Source organism: Balaenoptera physalus, assembly GCF_965194825.1.
Source record: "Balaenoptera physalus genome assembly, chromosome: 1".
Classification (NCBI taxonomy): Eukaryota; Metazoa; Chordata; class Mammalia; order Artiodactyla; family Balaenopteridae; genus Balaenoptera; species Balaenoptera physalus.
In genome coordinates this window covers 23,487,726-23,507,050 of record NC_138882.1, presented here as the reverse complement: position 1 = coordinate 23,507,050, position 19,325 = coordinate 23,487,726, and the positions used below count along the sequence as shown (strand labels likewise).

At 50.9% G+C, this 19,325-nt stretch overlaps 1 protein-coding gene across 1 annotated transcript in view; it reads right to left on the bottom strand.

Moving 5' to 3' along the window:
- Positions 1–18,242, bottom strand: part of CNIH3 (cornichon family AMPA receptor auxiliary protein 3) — a 125,010-nt gene extending 106,768 nt beyond the window's left edge. Inside the window, exon 1 of the mRNA XM_082427898.1 lies at positions 17,275–18,242. Coding sequence (XP_082284024.1) covers positions 17,275–17,355 — 81 coding nt within the window. The 5' untranslated portion in view covers positions 17,356–18,242. The remainder of the gene's footprint in view (positions 1–17,274) is intronic.
- Between the last annotated feature and the right edge of the window lie 1,083 nt (positions 18,243–19,325).

The window sequence follows — 19,325 nt, the reverse complement described above, 5'->3', positions numbered from 1 at the left end:
CCTCCCACCCAAACCAGAATCCCCAAGGGCAGGAATTAATCTGAACTTTGTGAAAGTTTCCCGGTGATTCACATGCATACTCAAGTTTGAGCATACCTGTAGGGGATACCCTAAATGAAACTACAGTAAGATGCAGGAGGAACCGAACCTATAGGTTTCACCGGTTTTACAAAGACAATTCAGTGTTCCATTCTCATCAATTAACCATCATCAGAGGAGGAGACAGAGCAGGGGGAAGAGGGCGCACAAGACGCGATGGCTCACGGTCCTAATCTCAGGTGACGTGCAAGTGATTTAGATGTGACCGCTTCTTCAACTTTCTTGACAAATCAAAAACCACTGCCCCAGGAGTCTCACAAATGACAGCCCATTTATTTTCCATTAACTATTGATGGGGAAGGAAAGTGGGGGCTTGGTAGCTTCAGGAAATATTGGAGGTGGGGAGAGGCCAATATCCCCATCCTATGAGAGAGATGCTAGAACACGACAAAGAGAACGTGACAGAGGAGAAAGGAAGTATGTTTGTGGCGAGAGGCCCATAGCCTCTGAGAGCTGGCTGTCCTTCGTTTGAGAAACGCACCACTGCTGAGATCGACCCTGGAATCCAGTTCAATCTGCAGGAGCAGAGGCCACGCCTGTGGAAACCGTGCTCTCGGCAATGTTCCACTTGGACGTCATGATATTGATTAGTCACAGAGCTGGTGGTTCCTGGCTTCCTTCGGGGCCTGAGAAATCGGGCTCCTGGGCTGGGCTGGTGGCTGCAAGGGGAAGCACAGACTGGAAGGTACCGCAAGGCCCTGCTTCTCCGCACACGGGGTTGGGGGATGGAGAGGCAAGGAAGAGCTCCCTCAGGGTCTCCAGCGTGCCTGGGAAAGGACAGCATCGCTGAATAAAAGCAGGACTCCAGGGAGGCCCGCTGGGGACGGATGGAGGGGGGATTCCCGGCTGGGTCATACAAGGTCATGTTGGCCACATCCCCGGGAAATGACTGGTGAGCAGGGAGGCACATTCCCTGGCAAAGGAACCTTCTCGTCCCCTCTGTCTTCCTCCCGAAGGTGCTGCAGGCCTGCCCCACAGGTGGGGTTAAACCACCTTCCACGCAGCAGGTGCCGCCCTTCAAGTCAGCCCGGGGTGATGCCTGGGTCTGCAGGGGAGGCTGAGCCCAGGCCACTCCCCTCAGCAGCTCTGTCACCACCACACCGCGCCTCGAAGACTCTAATTGCAGCATATTCGTATCCCAATTGCACTGAAGATAAGCCTCGGAGGCCCTGGGGAATTGCACTTGCCTGCTCAAGGAAGCAAATATAGCAAATGCAAAGTAAAATAATTCAGTGTAATCGTCGTGGAACGTCAACTATTTCAAGGGAAATGTGTCACCTCCAACCCCTCTTCACAATCGAGTGTTCCTTCTTCCTTCACCTTTGGATCCGCTGCTTAGGAAGCGACAAGCAGTGGTCTTCGGCCCACCCCTAACAGCCCTGCCGCTTAACGACCACTCACCATCCCTCGAGTGATGACACACAGGGCATCTCAGCAGACGGTGGCAGAGGTCCTCCATCATCACCCAAACCTCTTGTCCCTGGGCCCAGAGCTGCCCCCGCTCCACCAATTCATCCTCATTTCCCTTGCCCCTCTGGGCCCTGCCCACTCAGGGCACAGGCACTAATGAGCAGAGAAGAGCTAGAAAAGGCAGTGGGGATGCTGAGGGGAAATAAATTATTCAGATGATCACAGGAACCAAGAGACACAAAGGGCCCCGAGAGTCTGAATCACCAGAGCGCACACGTGGCTTCCCCAGACAGGCTTGACACCAACATCCTTTGCAAAGAAAGGACTTTTCTAAGCAGCTCTCATCAACCGCTTCTGCAGGCACCTGTTGTTAAGGGCACCGGGCAGTGAGTGGGGCCTCTCTTAAGAACAGAAAGGGGCTTCAGCTGTCACCATGCCCACGCCCTCACTTTACAGATGGGAAAACCACGGCCCAGAGAGGTGGGCTGAGGCTGTGAGGTAGGAAGACCATTGTCACCACGCACAGGTGTTCCAGCCTGCACTCACACACGACGGAGAGCCAAAGGAAACTGCAGGCCACAAGGCAGGCAGCCGATGTCACTCCTTTTCCGCCCTGTGCCCTGCGATGGTCCAGCCACCGCAGAGGGTCTTCCAGGTCCCGACGGAGAGGGGCAAGGGACTGAATAGCACCGCGAGTATGGGGTCAGAAGGACCAAGACAACTGACGGTTGCAAGGCGCTTTATTTAGAATCTACTGAATCTTATGTAGGCAGAAGAGGAACCCATTATCAGACAATGAACCCATAGAACTGCTTATCGTCTCAGTTCAGTCACCACCATGGACGTCAGCAAGTTTGCAACAACCATTCCTGAACGATAACTTCCCTTAACCAGGCACGCACAGCCCCCCGCCATAAGGAGCAACCAGGACTCTCAGTTCCCTGGGGTCTCCTGGCCTGAGATAGCTTTGCTAATCTCTTTTACATCCCTCAGGCCTGGAACAAAGAGTGCATTCCAAGTCAAGGGGGCAAAGCCCTTAAGTGACTTTGCTTTTTGTAAGAGACAAACTGTCTCCACCAGGAGTTACCTCCGGCTAACCTCCCACAGTCCCCCTCCTACTCAAGCCAGCTGGGCCTGAAGCTGGGGCAGTGTTGGGGGAGGAGGAGACAAGTGGACCCGACCGAGGTCTGAAGCACAAAAGCATCAAAGAGGCTTCTTGTATTTGGAAGTCCACTTCAAGGAGAGAGTGAAGCAGCGCCGTCAATGTCCCATAGAACAGGGGGTCCCCACCCCCCGGGCCACGGAGTGGTACCAGTCCGCGGCCTGTTAGGAACGGGGCCGCACAGCAGGAGGTGAGCGGCGGGCGAGCGAGGGAAGCTTCATCTGCGGCTCGCCATCGCTCCCCATCACTCGCATTAGTGCCTGAAACATCCCCCCCACCCGCCCCAGTCTGTGGAAAAACTGTCTTCCATGAAACCGGTCCCTGGTGCCAAAATGGTTAGGGACCACTGCCGTAGAAGACAGAGGTCAAAGATCAATCGTGTTTACTGGGCCTCTGATTACCGACAACCAGGCTCCTTGCTGGGAGGGGAGAACAGTCAGGAGTTCACCTAGTTAGGGGGGAGAGAAAAGTCACAGACCAGACAACCAAGAGAACACATTTCCTCATCAAAACAGTAAGGACTGCTCTCTGTTGTGAGATAGATACACCACCTTGAGGGCGTATGGGAGCCCTGAGTCAAAAGAGAAACCAGTGAGCAAGAAGCAAATCATAGGGAACTTCCTGGAGAAGGAAAAAATGGAAATACTGTACGGATAAATAGAAAATAGAACTGCACATAAAAGGATCACATGCTAGAAGTACACATGTGGAACCAAACTGAGAGTAAAGGAATGACAAGGTGATTAACTTTATTTAATGTGGTGTCCTGGAAAGGGATCATTCGCGAATAAGATTCAAAAGAGCCATGGACCGTCTGGGAGATCCCCGGTCCGGTGCCCCCGCTTCCTACGCTGCCTGCACCTCCCAATCACCTGGGAGCTTTCTGAAAATACAGAGTCCCGGCCCCTACCCTTCTGAGAAATAACATCTCGGGGTGAGGCAGCTGTGGGAACCACTAGCCCGGACACCTCCTTTCACAGAGCAGGAAGGTGAGGCCCAGAGCAGTGGAATGAGGCTGGTAAAGTCAGGAAAGGCAAACGGGAGGAGAGTTCTAGAGCCCAGATTCAGAACGTCAGGCCTGACGTGACACAAGGAAGAAGGGTCCACAACAGGCGAAGAGAATCCACCTGACCGTTGGGACGAGCAACCTGGTGGGCAGAGTGCAGAGGGGGGCTGTGGAGCCTCGCAGAGTTTCCACGAAAGGCGGACCCTGTCCAGCCTGGAGGCAGGGGCTGGGCTGGAGCCCCATCACCATCCTGTGTCCCTCCAGCATCTCCCTGTGGCTTTCAACTCTTCGCTTGCATCCTCTGCAGACACTGCCCGCCGTCTCCCAGGAGGTTCAGCATCACCCAGAGCGACTGTAAAGCCTCATGAAGTGGAGCCAATGCTCACGGGTCCCGGGTCCCGGGTCCCGGGTCCAAGGCGCAGGTTAGCCCTGCCTCGTCCACCAGCCGGTTGGCACCTTCTCCCCAGACATGGCTGCGAAGCATTCTTCCCATCTCACTCCAAAGCAGGGTTTCTATCTTGGAGTCACTATACTAAACCGAAATGCCACTTGCTTTGTATGTCTTTCTTATTCATCCATTTGCAAAGCATTGAAATCACAAGCGCATCTGACTGTCCTCTGCAAGGCAAGGGTCACACGTGCTGCTGACAGGGAGGGGAGCACCAGGGAGGGATTGGGAGTCGGGGTGCAGAGGGCAGGTGTTCACTGGCAAAAGGGATCAACTGAAAATCTAGTGGTGGAGTACACACCGCCATAGTGCTGTCCACACCCAGCTGAGAGGGCAGTGGTTACACAGCCACAGGGTGAGCGACAAGCCAGCCGTCGCCTAGCTTATGACCTCGTGTCCTTTAAGGCTGAGTCAGAGGACAGACACCATGACAAAAGGGAGGAACAGTGTGGCTCCACTGACCGTTTACAAAGACCTTCTCAAGGCAAGGTGGGGGGGGCCAGTGCGAAACCTGACCCTGAAGATGTGTGACCAAATCATCTTGCACGAAAGCTGCAGGAAAGAAGGTGACCCCCAAGTCAGGACACCAGGAAGAAGAAAAGACCCACTTGTTTGAAGATTAAAGACACTGCAACCCAAAGAGAGGTGAACTGACATGTCACGTGGTTTGGGGACGGGCACCGGGTACAGCACATGTTCTGAGTCAGGACCCTGAATCTGGACTACCCACGTGTCCGGGCCTCGCAAACGGAAACCTCTGTCCGCAAGGGGAGAAGGCACCTCTCAAAGATAAAGTATTTTAAATAAACGAAAATTTTAAAACAACCCTCTAACGCACATCTCCCTCAGAGCTCTGCAGTATCTTAAATATGGGGATTGCCGGAATATCACGTGTCCCTCTTTTCTTAATTCAATCACCATTGTTCTCTTTAGCTCCATCTAGAAAACAACCAAATGTCACAAAATCCGATAGTGACTTGTTGGGGAAGTATGAAAATTTAGTCTGCACAGCTGTGACGGTCAAGGAGATAAATTTTTATTCTTTATTTCAGTAGCTGTAAAACACGACAAGTTGCCTGATGAAACCCCTCTGGATTGGAGGAAGCAACTGGCAGGCGAATTTGGAAACCTAGAGGTTTGCTCTGGGCTCGGCCATGACCTCGCCTCTCTGGGTTCAAGTACCTCATTCCAGACGTGAAGACAGACCAGACGATCTTAGGTCGCTTTACGTGTCGGGATTCCAGGACTATACGATTATATGACCCTGGCCTCTGTCATCAATGTAAGTCAATAAAAAGAAAACAAATCAGCAAACCGTAAAGCTAACCCACCCAACTCGGCCGCATTTCCAGAAGACGTAGAGCGCAGGGTGCCGTGGGCCAATGCACAGCAACCCACGCTCCCTAACAGCTGACTGAGCCTGGACCCCAGACCCTTTGCTAGCTTGGGTTTTCATTTGTTGTATCGATTTTTTTTTCTTGAAAAAGATACTCCACTTGGTGTTTTGATATAAGAAAGGAAAAACTGAAAAACTAAGGGACTACATGGACTAAGAAGCAGCTCCAGCAACCAGTTCTCTGTGTGGTGCTGCCGGCGTTCTCTCTCCAAGGTCAATGTCTCAGGCCCAGCGCTTCGATTGCCTCCCCGTGGCTCAGTGGGACTGACCTCTTGAAAACACCATGCTGGTCCTAGAGTCATTTCTCCCTTGGCTTTAATAATCCTGCCACACCAAACTTCATTTTGGTTCCTTCATGACAACCCTGGAACGACGGAGGAGCTCATTTTAACAGAGGTGCCAGCACATGGCATAGCTCTGGGCCATAACATCACCTCTCCCCTCGGGAGACAACGGATGCTGCCTCAGTTGTCAAAGTCAGCAAAATAACTTACTCTGTACAGTGGTGGAAGTCGCCAACTTTGCTAATTATAAGAGAGTGACTCCTGGTAGGAATGCAGAGGTGGGGCATATCAAGTGGTTCAGACAGGGCTTGGGAGGGAGCCCCCTGCCCCGGGCTCTGTATGAAGCAGGGAATGGAAATTGAGCAGATCTGCTCAGCACAGTCTAGATGAGGGGCAGTGGGGGACTTTCTCAGAAAGAGGAGGGAATTTGAGGGTAAGGGTTTGCTTTTCCAAGAGGAGAAAAGGAAGAGCTAGGTTTCACTTTATCATGTATGCTCTAGAATTTGGGGCTAAATAGCCTGGAGGACACCAAACTGGCAAGACACCATTTTTCTTATCCTTGATTCACACAACTGCTGTTCCTCCTTCTAGGTGAGCATGCACTTTGCTAAATTCCTGCAAAGCTGTCATCCAAGTGGTCTCTGTGAAAGCTGCAGGCTCCATCACCTTGCCTCCATGGAATGTTTTAAGGATGAGAAGATGGAGACTTTACAAAGGGCAGTGGGCAGTCATCACTCAATTGGGGGAAACATGCTCAGGACCACAAGTCCAGTAAGTCCAGCCTCCTGGCCGGAGCACAGCTGCTCCTCATCAAGCTGAGAATGAAGATAAATAAGATCTTTTTCGGCAACTCCCTTGGGAAAACACATCGCAGGGCCTGTGGTAACAAGTTAAACTTCGCTTTAGAGAAAATTTTGCTTTCTCTGATTACAGGGGAGGTGACAGTTAAACTGAAGAGCTCAAGTAGTGAACATGTGTCATTTTTTTGGTCCCTCAACATCCGTGCCCCCTTCCTACACCGGTCTGATTTCCTCTGGAGAATTACCTCTCTCCCTTTGAGCACAGTCCTGGTAGGAGGGTAAACCCAGGGGCCTGTCTTTCCACCAGGGAGGCCTGGAGATGCCTGTCGTACTTCTACTCGCCACAGGGGGCACTGACCCAGGCTCAGCCCGTAAGACTCTCCATCCTTAGAAGGAGAATCAGGGACAGAAGACAGAGTGGGCAGCAATCAAAATCAAGGTTATCCTGTTGCTGCAAGTCTTGTTTCCCAGGCTTTCCATCCTTCTAGGAGCACTCCAATTCCATTTCCATAATTCCTTCTTTGATTAAGGTGGCCTGCACTGATTTCTAAGAACCTTAATCAATACATTCCCTGGTGGCGCAGTGGTTGAGAATCTGCCTGCTAAAGCAGGGGACACGGGTTCGAGCCCTGGTCTGGGAAGATCCCACATGCCGCGGAGCAACTAGGCCCATGAGCCACAATTACTGAGCCTGTGCGTCTGGAGCCTGTGCTCCGCAACAAGAGAGGCCGCGATAGTGAGAGGCCCGCGCACCGCGATGAAGAGTGGCCCCCGCTCGCCGCAACTAGAGAAAGCCTTCGCACAGAAACGAAGACCCAACACAGCCAAAAATAAATAAATAAATTTTTTTTTAAAAAGTAACAAATGTTCAAGTACAATTGGTGTCTTTAAAAAAAAAAAAAAATTGTTAATACATTCCCTACATAGAAATCTGACACCGAAAGCCCAGGGAGGCCACTGGAGAAGAAAAACTATGACAAGAGAAAAGGAAGAGAAATACAAGATGCACGCAGCAAGCACTGGATGACATGCATGTAGCAGGCGATGCAAGAACCACAGAATTCCGGAGCTGGACAGGCGCTTAGGGATCACTTTGCTCAGCACCTTCATTTTACACACACGAAAGCAAAAGGCCCAGGGAGACGCAGGGACTTGTCTAAAGCCCAGAGCAGCTTGCTGAGCGCACCACTCTGCAGCAACATCGGCCTCATTAGCTGCCGGCCCCTTTCTAGGGCAGGCCTTTTGGTTCTAAAACTGCCAACCAATGAGAGAAAAGGATGCCAAGCCCAAACACATTTTTCTCCGGTCATTTTTCTCCCGTCAGCACATACGCTTGGTGGGTCTCAGCTCAATTTCCTCATCCCTCTCCAGAACCTCCGAGAAAAATTATCCCGGGATAAGTCACAGTCCGGTAAACGATGAAGTGGCTTTACGCTCCTCAGCATCTGGTCCCTGTTCCTAACTCCAGATAAGGACTCCACGTGCTCTAAGAGGCCGGCTTTCCCCACGCACCGCCCCTCACACACTCCAGTTCAGCGACTGTTACGAATCACCTCCCCCTCCATCCTCCAAAGTGGCCAACGTGAGCTTGATGCCACCGCAATTCAGAACGCCTCTCAAGAATCTCCAAGCCCCACCCGATGGCCCGCTTAGGATATAGGACAATGAGAATAGAAGTTCTATGAAGATTTCAGGCAGGCCCATGGGATTCACTGGGCCTGCACCATCTCCCAGTGAACGGAGAAAGGAAGAAGGGAAGCAGCATCTGTATATCTGTTCAATGTAAAATTTAGAGACTGTTGGCACAAACTTGTTCCCTTTGGCCCTGGTCTGTCTACAGCTGCTGTGAAGCCTCCCCAGCGGGCAGCACGCCTGGGTGGACACAGGCCGGACACGTAGCTCCATCTCCACACACACATGACCAGATCGGACCCCTCTCCCCTGACACACCCGAGGGTGGGTTACCTCAGGCCGACAGACAAGAGCAGTGCCATGTGTTCAAAACCCATCTTCCCCGCACTGGATTCCCCCATATCTCAGCCTTACACCTCCCAGTTTCCATTTCTTCACTTTTGCATTCAGGGGGACTAGAATCCTTTGGCTATTTCCATACCCACAGCCCTTGAATGCAGTTGTTGCTAATTCCTTTTCTCATAAGGTTCACAGAACACATTTAAATATTTTTTTATCCAAGATACAAATGTCTCTATTATATAGGGGACCATCTGGGCTGCTATCGTTAGCTGGCTATGTTGTTATCAACTCCTTTTTTTAGGGTTCATGAATCAGTTGCCAATAAGGAAAAAAAAAAAAAAAAGGAAGTCAGCTCCAAGACTCTGCTCTCCTCCCCTGCATTTTTCCTCAGCAGGAGAGCTTTATTCCATCATCAAAATGGACCATGTGACCACAAAAACAGAAAAGATACCTAAAACTAATGTTCTGGAAATATCAGCCCACAGTTCTAGATGCCTTGGGGGAGGGAGGTGGTGTCAGCCAACTTCCCAGGGCTCAGGCCCCCCAGCTGGGCTAAGTAATATTGTGTGGCCTCTGGCAGAGCTACGATATACACAGAGGAAAAGGAAGAAAAGGAAGCAGTAGAAAAAGGGAAGAAGGAAGGAAGGAGAGAGAGCAGTCAAGGCCTGGGATCCCTAATGCCAGGGACTCACCAACAACCACAGATGCCAGCCGGCTCAGAGCACCTGCTGGGCAGCCGGGGAGCTGAGCTCTGGGTGCAGGCCGCTGGCCAGGAAGAGAGACAATACAAATGGGAAGCCAAAAGCGGAAACGAATGTGAACGGGAAAGCTGAGGAACGGAGACGGGGATGAACCTTGGATTCACAGTGGCCTGGCCTGCAGTTTCTTCCTCGCTAGAAAGGAAAGGCATCCAGAGAAAAGTAATCAGTGTGTCACTCAGTTGGAAACATGTCCTCAGTACATACCTACAGTTTTTACAGACGCTGCAAAGGACAAGAGGTCATGGCTCCATCTGGCCAGACGGCATCACAGAAATACGACCTCAGCTCACCAGTAGTCCCAGGTGTTGGTTGTACTCAAGGGCAGACTATGCAGACACAGGTGGGGGCCCTTGGCCCCGAGCCTCTGGGTGGTGGGAAGCAGACACTGGTTGGGTACGTGGGCGTAGTTAACTGCTCCCACTAAGGCATTCAACCCCGACCCTGTGGATTGCAAATGGACACACAGGGATGCCCCACCTCCTACACCCGCCCTGACCCCAGAGAGACAGAGAAAAGCAAATTCCAGCCTTCCAAAATTTATGGCCAGGAAAGTGTGGGCTTTGCATTGCTGGGGAGTATTTTTCGTTGTGGTGTTAATTGTGTGCACGTGTGTGTGAATGACATTTTTACAAATCTGGTTTGTCTTTTAAAACCACTTTTGTGACCCAAGGCAGCTTAAAGAGACTAGGAAATGAAGCCATCCTCCAAATTGTCTCCCAGTGAGCTGAAACCTGCTGCATTTCCATGCCCCAGCAGTCCCCAGCTTAGGGGCAAAAATGAACTTGAGTCTTTGGCTCCTCTGCAGCCCAGGTAAGGTTGCCTGGTCCCCCTCCCTGGGGGGGAAGGGCTCCCTGGGAGCCACCAAATGAAGTGCTGGGCCTTTGGGCCTCCCATTGATTCAAGAGCAGAAATGCAATGGTTTAAATGAAGAACAACAACACATTTTTGCACAAGAGCCCTTTGTTCTCAATGTCAGGTGCATTTGTCAGTGCTCACACACCCAAAACATTCTCAGGCCTAAAATCTTGGAAAGCACTGCTAGCTCTTCCTGATGAAATCCCTTGGAAGAAATGACTGTGGTCAAGGGATGATGGCAAACCCCAAGATTTGTCTCCAGTAAAATCTGTTTAAGGAGCATTTATAACTTCTGACAGCTAGGACCCAATGCTAAGACTTGAAGAGAGATTCTGTAACTATTTTATTCACCTAAAACACCTGAGGATTCCAGAGTGATGCAGCACAACAGACCAGATATTTAAGCAAACAAATAAACATGGGATGTTTGGGGCCCTGCTGTTGGTCCATCCTAGAGGATCAGAGAGAAGCAACGCACAGGGGCCAGAGGGTCAAGAAAGGGCAGAGTTGGTGCAGCAAAGACCAGGGACCAAGAGAGTTCCTGCTTGTAAAATCAGAGGAGCCACAAAAAATTAAACACCGAATTACTATTTGATCCTGCATTTCCACTTGTGGGTATATACACCAAAAAAATGAAAAACAGGGTATCAAAGAGATATTTGCACACCCATGTTCACAGCAGCACTATTCACACAAAAACAGCCAAAAGGTGGAACCAACAGATGAATGGATAAACAAAATGTGGTACATACATACAACGGAATATTTTCAACCTGAAAAAGTAATGAATTGCTGTCACATGCCACAACATGGATGAACAATGAGGACGTTATGCTAAGTAAAATAAGCCAGACATAAAGGACAAATACTGTATAAATCCACTTATATAAGGTACATAGAATAGTCAAATTCCTAAAGACGGAAAGTAGAAAGGTGGTTGCCAGGGGCTGAGGGGAAGGGGGAATGAGGAGTTATTGTTTAATGGATATGGAGTTTTAGTTTGGGATGATGAGAAAGTTCTAGAGATGGATGGTAGTGATGGCTGCATGACCATGTGAATGTACTTAATGCCACTGACCCGTACGCTTACAACTGAGTTAAAATGGTCAATTTCATGTTATGTCTACTTTACCCAATTAAAAAACATTTTTTTTAATCAATCTGAAAAACTAGAGGAGCCAGAGAGAGCCCAAAGTAGAAACTGCGGGGCTAGGTGAAATCACTTTCTCTCTCAGGTAACCAGGGAAACACAGAGAAGGTTGAGCAAAAGGTAGCAACAGGATAGAACTAGAGAAAACAGACCGCTTGACCAGGCAGCCTGAGTCTCGACCTGGGCTAGAGTAATTAACTGATGGAGACTGGACAGGAACACCGGGTCCAATTCAACACACACTGAATTAGCGCCTGCACAACCTCTGTCTCTCCAGGCCTGTATGTAACTGAGGCCCTTACAAACCCTTTAGCTAGAGCAATGGACTTGTTCATTTATGACAATGGCCTCGGAGTCGGGTGGTGATGAAGGTTCTGTTCTCAGCGCCCCGTCACAGACAGGAGTGCCGAGGCCTGTGGTGGTGGCCAGTCCGGAGGGCGAAGCCGTTGTCTCTGACAGTGGTACCCGGCCCTGGCCCTGGCCGCTGCATCCCGGAGGCTGTACTGCGCTGACTCTCCCTTCCGAGTTGAGGCTCGGAGCAGACGGTAGGAGCAGCTGCCAGGGCACCCAGCACCCACAGCGCCCAGCCGGACAGCCACCCAGCCGGGCCAGTTCCCAGGCACTGCTCCCACAGCCCAGAGCACAGGCTCCCTCTTTTCTTTGAAGGGTGAGTTCTGAGTTCCCAAGCCAAACGAGGCTACCAAAGATGGGACGTTCACTCCTCCTTCCACGGCCAGTCTGAGAACCACCAGCCACGTGCTCCCCACGTGGTCACTGTGTCCTCCTAAGTTCTGCAAATGCATAACGTGGGCAGGTAAGGGCTCTGCCCTCCATCTGCTTCTCCTGCACGTAGCGAGCCCAGGCGCACACATGTGAAAGTGCGTACTCATGCAAGGTCATACGTGCACAAGAGCAAGTGAGCCACGTGAGCTGTCTCGGGAGTCTGTGGGAGGCTTGGAGTGAGCAGAGTTGATGATGGTGAGATGTGAGCGAGACTGAAAAAAACTGTGCAGAATTTAGATCCAAGAGGGTAGAAGTCTTGCCTTTTGGAAAGAGGAATAAAATGCACATTTCCAGGAGGCAATAGAGTCTACCTATGGAGTTGGGGCTGTGAGAGAGGAAGAGTGGGAGACTGACGGCAGGGGTAGGTAGACAACGATCCATGACAGGCCCCCCCCAACACCAAACTGATGTGGACATTGTCCCACGAGATATCCTGAGATCCCACCCTTAGTCTGTAATCCCCGTGCCCTGTAGCAGGGATTGTCCCAACCAAGTCGTTTAATGCCTCCGACGCTTCGCACAGAAATGTTGGTGGCTCTATGAGAGTCTAAAAGCTTAATCTTGGTTTAGATATCTCTTTTAGTGTTTTATATTTTGGCTGTATTTTAGCATATGTAAGAATGTCTCCTGTTTGCCTCTCTTTCTACACCAAATTAAGAGTATTTGCCAGCCTCATCATTAAGTTGTTTGAGGATTTACCGAGCCCCTTCTACATGGCAGGCACAGTTCCAGCCTCCGGAGAAAGCATGATGGGCAGAAAGGGTCCCTGCTCTCGTGGAGTATCCTCCCGTGCTAGCTATGAGGCTGTGGAGAAAGAGGTGGAGGCACCAGAGAGGAGGAGAATCGGGGGGCAGGAGGTGCAAACGTCACATCTCAAAGTGAGATACCGGGTGCAGGGCGGGGGGGTATGGGGATGCCTCAGACAGAACACAAAGTGGAGACCAGGTAAGACATGGCTAAGAGCTCAGCATCATGTGAATAGGCCAAAGTAGGGTCCTCAAGGGACAGGCAATCGTCAACCCCAGGCACCCTATCATTTTATGTAAACCCATTTTTTGTTTCCAGATGGATAATCTGAGAAACTGAGAGGTTTACTCAGTTCCCTATGACTGAATCTCTGACAGGCTGGAACTGGCTGAAAGGATCAACCATAAAGACATTTCACCTAGCAAAACTGTCCCTCAGTACGTACTACTTATCATCTGTCAGGGCCCCGTTAAAACTCTCCAGTAGCAAATGCTGCCAGGAATCCAACGAAATATTATTGGGAATTAATTTTATTTGTATGTTGTCAAAACTCAGAGTTTTAAAAAGTGACTCTAGATATTAAAAAAAAAAAAAATTTTTAACCTGAGATAACTGGTATGAATCTTTGATCTTTCCAAAGAATGGTTTCGTCTGTCTTTATATAAAAGAGACAGTCTGCAAACAGCCTTAACCAAGCTGGAGCTGAGAGGGCTCTTTCTAATAAACACTGTTCATTTTATATTGGCTGGAAGCAGGTATCGCTTCACATCTGAAACCCTTTAGAACACTTTCTTTTTCCTTCTAAACATCCAGTATGCAATTTTTTAAGATACACGCATACACAATATTTGGAAAAAGAGACACCCAAATCTCTTCTGGATGATAAGATTAGTAGTGATTTTGTTCCTTTACTATGTCCCCGTACTTTCAAAATTTGGGGCAATGAACCTGTAGAATTTTATAAGCAGAAAAATAATTTTTAAAAAAATGAAATAGAATTTCCTCTTTTTAAAAAGGATATATAGTACGTTTGGTGTCATCTTCTTCTTGTTTCAACTCCAATCAGAAATTCCAACTCCAAATATTTCATTTATACAGAAAAAGGTAATCCTTTGGATAGAAACATTATTCACTATTATCAAAGTTAAACAATCCAAAGGCAGTGACTAGGGTTAAAAAAAAGGACACGGGCATAAGAGTCTCAGACTCAGCTAAAATCTCAGATCTGATACATACCAGCTGTGCAACCTTGGGCAAGTTTCATAACCTCTCTGATACAGTTTCTTCATCTGTAAAATGTTAGCTGTGAGGATGAAAAGGCTGCCTGGGCAGTAAGGAGCCATGTGCCTGATGGTATGAAAAGCCACACACACACACAACAAAAAACCAAAACCCTCGGTCTTATTCTGCATCTTCCAAATGTGACAAATGTACTCAAAGACTGTGGCTCACATAAAATAAATTGGTAATTTGAAATCTTCTCATTTGAAAACAAATGCAGATAAATTTTCAAAGTAAAAAACAAGACTGGAAAGAAATGTTGTGCTACAGCCAGCCACATCCATCCTTGTTTCCAGACCTCCAGTGGGAAGAAGAGGCAGGTAAACAGTTGGAGATACATCTGAGGGGTCCTCTGTAAATGCCTAAGACTGGCCTACTACAGACACTCAATAAATAGTAACTACTCTTACTATCCCTAAGTAGGTGTGTGCCATTAAATAAGAAAAAGTGCTAACCTCTTATCTTACAACCCAGACATGGCAGTGGGGTGGGTCTTTTAACAGCTATATACGGTTAAGTGCCCAATTCACTATTTGGGATGTCAGTATAGAGTAAGCAATCAATATGGTTCATCAGATCAAGAAATATACAAGGAATATAAGCTGAAAAGAAAGCAAACACAGAGTCTAACACAGACTAACATAAATTTTGGTTAAAATAATTACACGCCCATAACCAACACCCACACATACAATGTGTACACAGATTGTGTCCATGTGTCTCAGATTTCCCCTTTCAATGTTCAGCAACCAAAGCAATGCAGTAGAGCTCTGGGATGTTTGATTTGGAAAGAGGGAGACAGAAAAGACTAGGAAAGGAAAAGGGGCTGAGACTTAGGAGTTGTTACCATAATTTGAATTCAAAGAGCACAAATTCTTTTCATCATTAGAAACTGGAATCTTGCCAGGTCAGGAATGAGGTCAGGACCTGACCCAGACTTGGTATCTGACTGCATTCAGCTACCCCTAGACAAGGGGGTGAGTGTTGGAAACCTGAAGAGTAGAGGCCAACATGGGATCACAGCAATGCCTGATTTTGAGTCCAATGTCTATTAGTCAACCAGCTGCACAAACCATCCCTTTAATTAACCGGCTCTTGAATTATTTATTATCTTCCCGAGTGAGAGAAAATTATTCTTTCTGGTTACCTGCTTGGCTTCAAGGGCTAATTCAGAGAACTCCAAGCCTGACAGTTTGATGGAGCTCTCTGGTACCTGCCACTCTCTGGCCAAGGCAAAAACATAAAGAAACAGCAAATGAAGTATTTCTGAGAAAGAGAGGTAGTTAGCCTTCTACATTGCAAACACCTCACCAAATCCAAAGAAGCACAGAAAGCTCCTTTCAAACACACTAGTAGAGGTCTGCTGCACTGTTTGGGTATGATCTATTCTGCACCCCCTGTTCATTCTAAGTTAGGAAAAGTTTTGTTTTCCCTTAACAACTGTCAACAACTTCAAGTCTCAGTTCTCCACTGTAGATTAGACCCAGCCTTCCCGTGCAGAGGAAGAGACGGTGCAAAATCCCATCACTCCTCACTCGCAGGATTTTTGATCAGTCCCGAAATTCCCACGTCTGAATTCCTTCTCTCTCACCCCCAGATTCCTAAGGCAACTGATTCACAGACTTACACCATCTTAGACCTCAGGGGAGGCTTGGAGATCATCCAGGTCAACTTTCTCACTTTTGAGATGTCTTCCCTAAGCGTCTTCCCTAAGGTGACACAATTAGAAGTCTTCCTCCTCCCGGGGTTCCCGCTCCTCCCTGTCAGAGAGCCTTGTAACAGGAGCTGCTCGAGCTGCTTAGTTCTATTTTAAGATAAACCCTCTCACTCTAGAAACCATTTGTACAAAACACCGGCATCTCACCCACCACGCAGTTTTCTTCTGGTCTTCATTCCGGGTCATCGCCCACTGCATGCGTGCTCTCTGAGGCTCACCAGCACCATGCCTCCAGAATTTCTTCTTGGGACCCTTCCCTGCCACCTGACTTGCTGGGCAGGAAGATGCACTGAGGTGCTGCTCCTTCTAAAACATGTGACCTTAACCATTCTTCCCACCAAACTTCTGAGGGTGAGTCCAGGGAGCTTAAACAACCTCAGAGGACCAAGTTCTGGGAGTTCAACTGACTTGGCCAATGTTGTGCTGCCTTTATGAGAGAACCAGCATTCCTCACTCCTCTCTCCCTCTCTTCCTCCTTCTGTTCAGAAGCACTCTGTCCACTATTCCCACACCACACCTGCAGAACCAGGACTCGCCACGACTGCCCTCAACCTGGTGTAGCCCCAGGAAGGGCAGCACGCAAGTTTGTGCCCCCTGGAGATGCTGCGGACCTGACCAAGCGGAGATGCGCCACCTGCAAAGTCTTTCGGGACTTGGTTGTTTCGGACCCTAGGAAGGCAAAGGAGGAAACTCGCCCTCCTCCGCCTCTCTCTACGTGACCACCCTGCACAGCCTCACTCACGCCCGTCTTTCCCCAGTCTCCCTTGCCTCCTCCTCGCTTTTCTCTCGTCCTCGCCGCCCGCAGCCTTCCTTGCCGACCCCCATCACCTGGTTCCCGTCCACTCTGCTCCCCGGGCCCGGCTTCTCCCTACTTCCTCTTACAAGGCGCTCCCGTCGTGTCTCCACTTTGTCTCCAATCATGTCTAAATGCAACCCACCACAGATGCTGACATTTTAAATGTTTAGTTGTTATAGTTACTTGACTAATTGCCAGGCCGACGGTGGCGCTTCTCCTTCGCCTCCCGCGGGCAGCAGAGGAGGGGGCCGGGGAAGTAAGGGGGTAGATGGGGCTGTGGACGCTAATCCCCGGGGTCTGGGACACAAGGCCAGGCCCTGGCAAGGGTGCTCTGTCCCGGAAACCGGCGGTCCCTCCGCCTACAGCCAGTAGCCAGGGCACCGAAGGCGCTCCCGGCCTCAGGATTGCCGCGAACCGTCTCCCGCCCCGGGACAACGGAGCGGCAGAGGGTCTAACCTCGGGTGCGCCGCAGCCGGCCTCCCGTCCGTCCACACTCGCAATGTGGATAAAGTGAGGTGGCATCTTCGGGAACCTGGGGAAGGAGGTGGCCAGGGGCGCGTTAGGGGGCGAAAGAGAAGAGTTAGAAGCCGCTGCAGGTTACTCACGTGCCAGATGGCGAAAAAGATGAGCGCAGCGCACAGCACCAGCGACAGCATGTAGCAGAAAGCAGCGAAAGTGAAGGCCATGGCCGGCCGGGGACCGTCCGCACTCCAGCCCCACCACACACAAAGCAGCGCCTAGGAGGCCGATGTCCCCCTCAAGGACCGCACTCCCTCAAAAGGGGGGCAAAAAAGAGCCAGGTCTGCACCCTCCCCTCGAGGCCAGTGGCTAGGAGGAGGTAAGACAAGCGGAAAGAGCCCTGAGAGTCCGCGAACAGGGACAGGATTCCCGCAGGCTCGGGCGACCCGGGACTCCAGTTTGTTAGCGAAAATAGGTGCGTCGGGCGTCGTTGGCGGGAACTGGCCCCAAATCGAGGAAGAAACCAAATCAGTAGAGAACTCCTGCAGATTAGCGTCAACTAGCGAGCTTCTCGAGACAACACGGCGAGGGTTGCGAAGACTCCACGGAGGACCGCGTGAACAGCTCCCGTGGCCCCGGAATCCCAGGGAAGAGCCCCCTGCCTTCCGCGCCTAAGCCGCACAGGAGAGCCGAGAGCGCCGCTCGGGACTCTCCCGCGCCAGCCAGGCGCCAACCGAGAGCGTCCAGCGAGGTGCCCGGGCGGACGCCGAGCTGCTCCCAAGTCCTAGAGCCGGCAGCGGCTCCTTCCCCGGAGAACAGGTCTTTAGGTAGCCGGGAAGAGCCAGGTCCCCTTGGTCCTGCGCACCGGACGCGGCTTCCAGGGCTGCCCTGCGCTCTTGGGAGCGCCCGGCCCCGGCCTCTGCTGCGGCCCCCGGCCCACCGGCCTCGATAATACAAGTTCCCCGGAAACTAGGGGGTGGACCGGGCCGGGCACGGGCTCCAGCCCAGCGGGCCTGCTCCCGCCCGGGCAGCTGGAGTGGATCTCAGGCCAAGAGCTGCTCGCCGCGGAAGCTCGCTCCACCTGCTGCTGCCGCCGCCTGTGCCCCTGCGAGAACTGAAGACGTGCAGCCGGGGATCCCCTCCCTCTCGGCGCCCCACCCTCGGCTCCGGCTCCGCCGAGCACGCTCTCCCCGGCGGGCGGAGACTGGGGAAAGGTGGGCGGCCAAGCGCAGCCAGGATCCCGGTCGCCACCGCCGCTGCGGTTGCGCGAGCCGGCCTCTCCGAGGAAACTTGAAGCCAGCGGCGTAGGCGGGGCAGGACGGCCGCGCCGAGGTGGGGCGGGGTGAGGAGGAGCAGGGACTCTTTAAACACGTGCGTCTGGAGGAGGCGGGAAGCTGCGGAAGGGTATGTGTGTACCTCGTACCTAAAGGCTGCAGGAGCCGCTCCCGCATCTCGCTACTTGCTCGGGAGTGGGAAATGTGGCGCCGAGGGGCCTGGACTCGTGTTGGTTGGGGACACGGGACAAGCTCTTGGAACCTAGGGTTGTTCGGGTGGGTTTATCCCAAGCTTGGATTTAATGCTCCGGGCTGCGTTTGCAGCGCATCCCTGAAAAATTCTCCATGAGCGTCTTTCACTCGCCGCCTCCACCCTCCCCCGCCGTCTGACCTTGGCAATGAGGAAACTAGACTTTGCGGACCGTTGTGGGCCGGAGAGGCAGCAGCAGTGACTGTGTGTATTGGTGTTGGTCTAGTGGAAGTGTCAAGAGCATGTGGTTTTGCAGTCAGACTCCGTTCTAAGTGCAACTTTCTAAACCTCTTTAAATCTCGGTTTCCTTATCTGCATGAGGGTCAACATTTAACTGCCTCTGGGTCTACATACTTTGCACCGCCAAGCGCAAAATGAAAGTGTGGGGCTTCTTGTTTAAATGTATTGATATATATATTAAGAATTTCAAGATAGCAACCGGCAGAGTTTTAAAGCAGGGTTGAGGCCCTTCTGAGTACAGGACTCCCCCCCGCCCCACACCCTGCAACTGTAGAGGTTGCACACCTGTGAATTCAGCCCTGCTCTGTGTTATATTTTTTGCCACTTTATCCTTCACCTAAGTATGTCTCTAAGTATAAAGTTTCATTAAGGAAAATTTGGAAATACAGAGATGGAAAAAGATGAAGCAAACGCTATAATTTACCACCCTCAG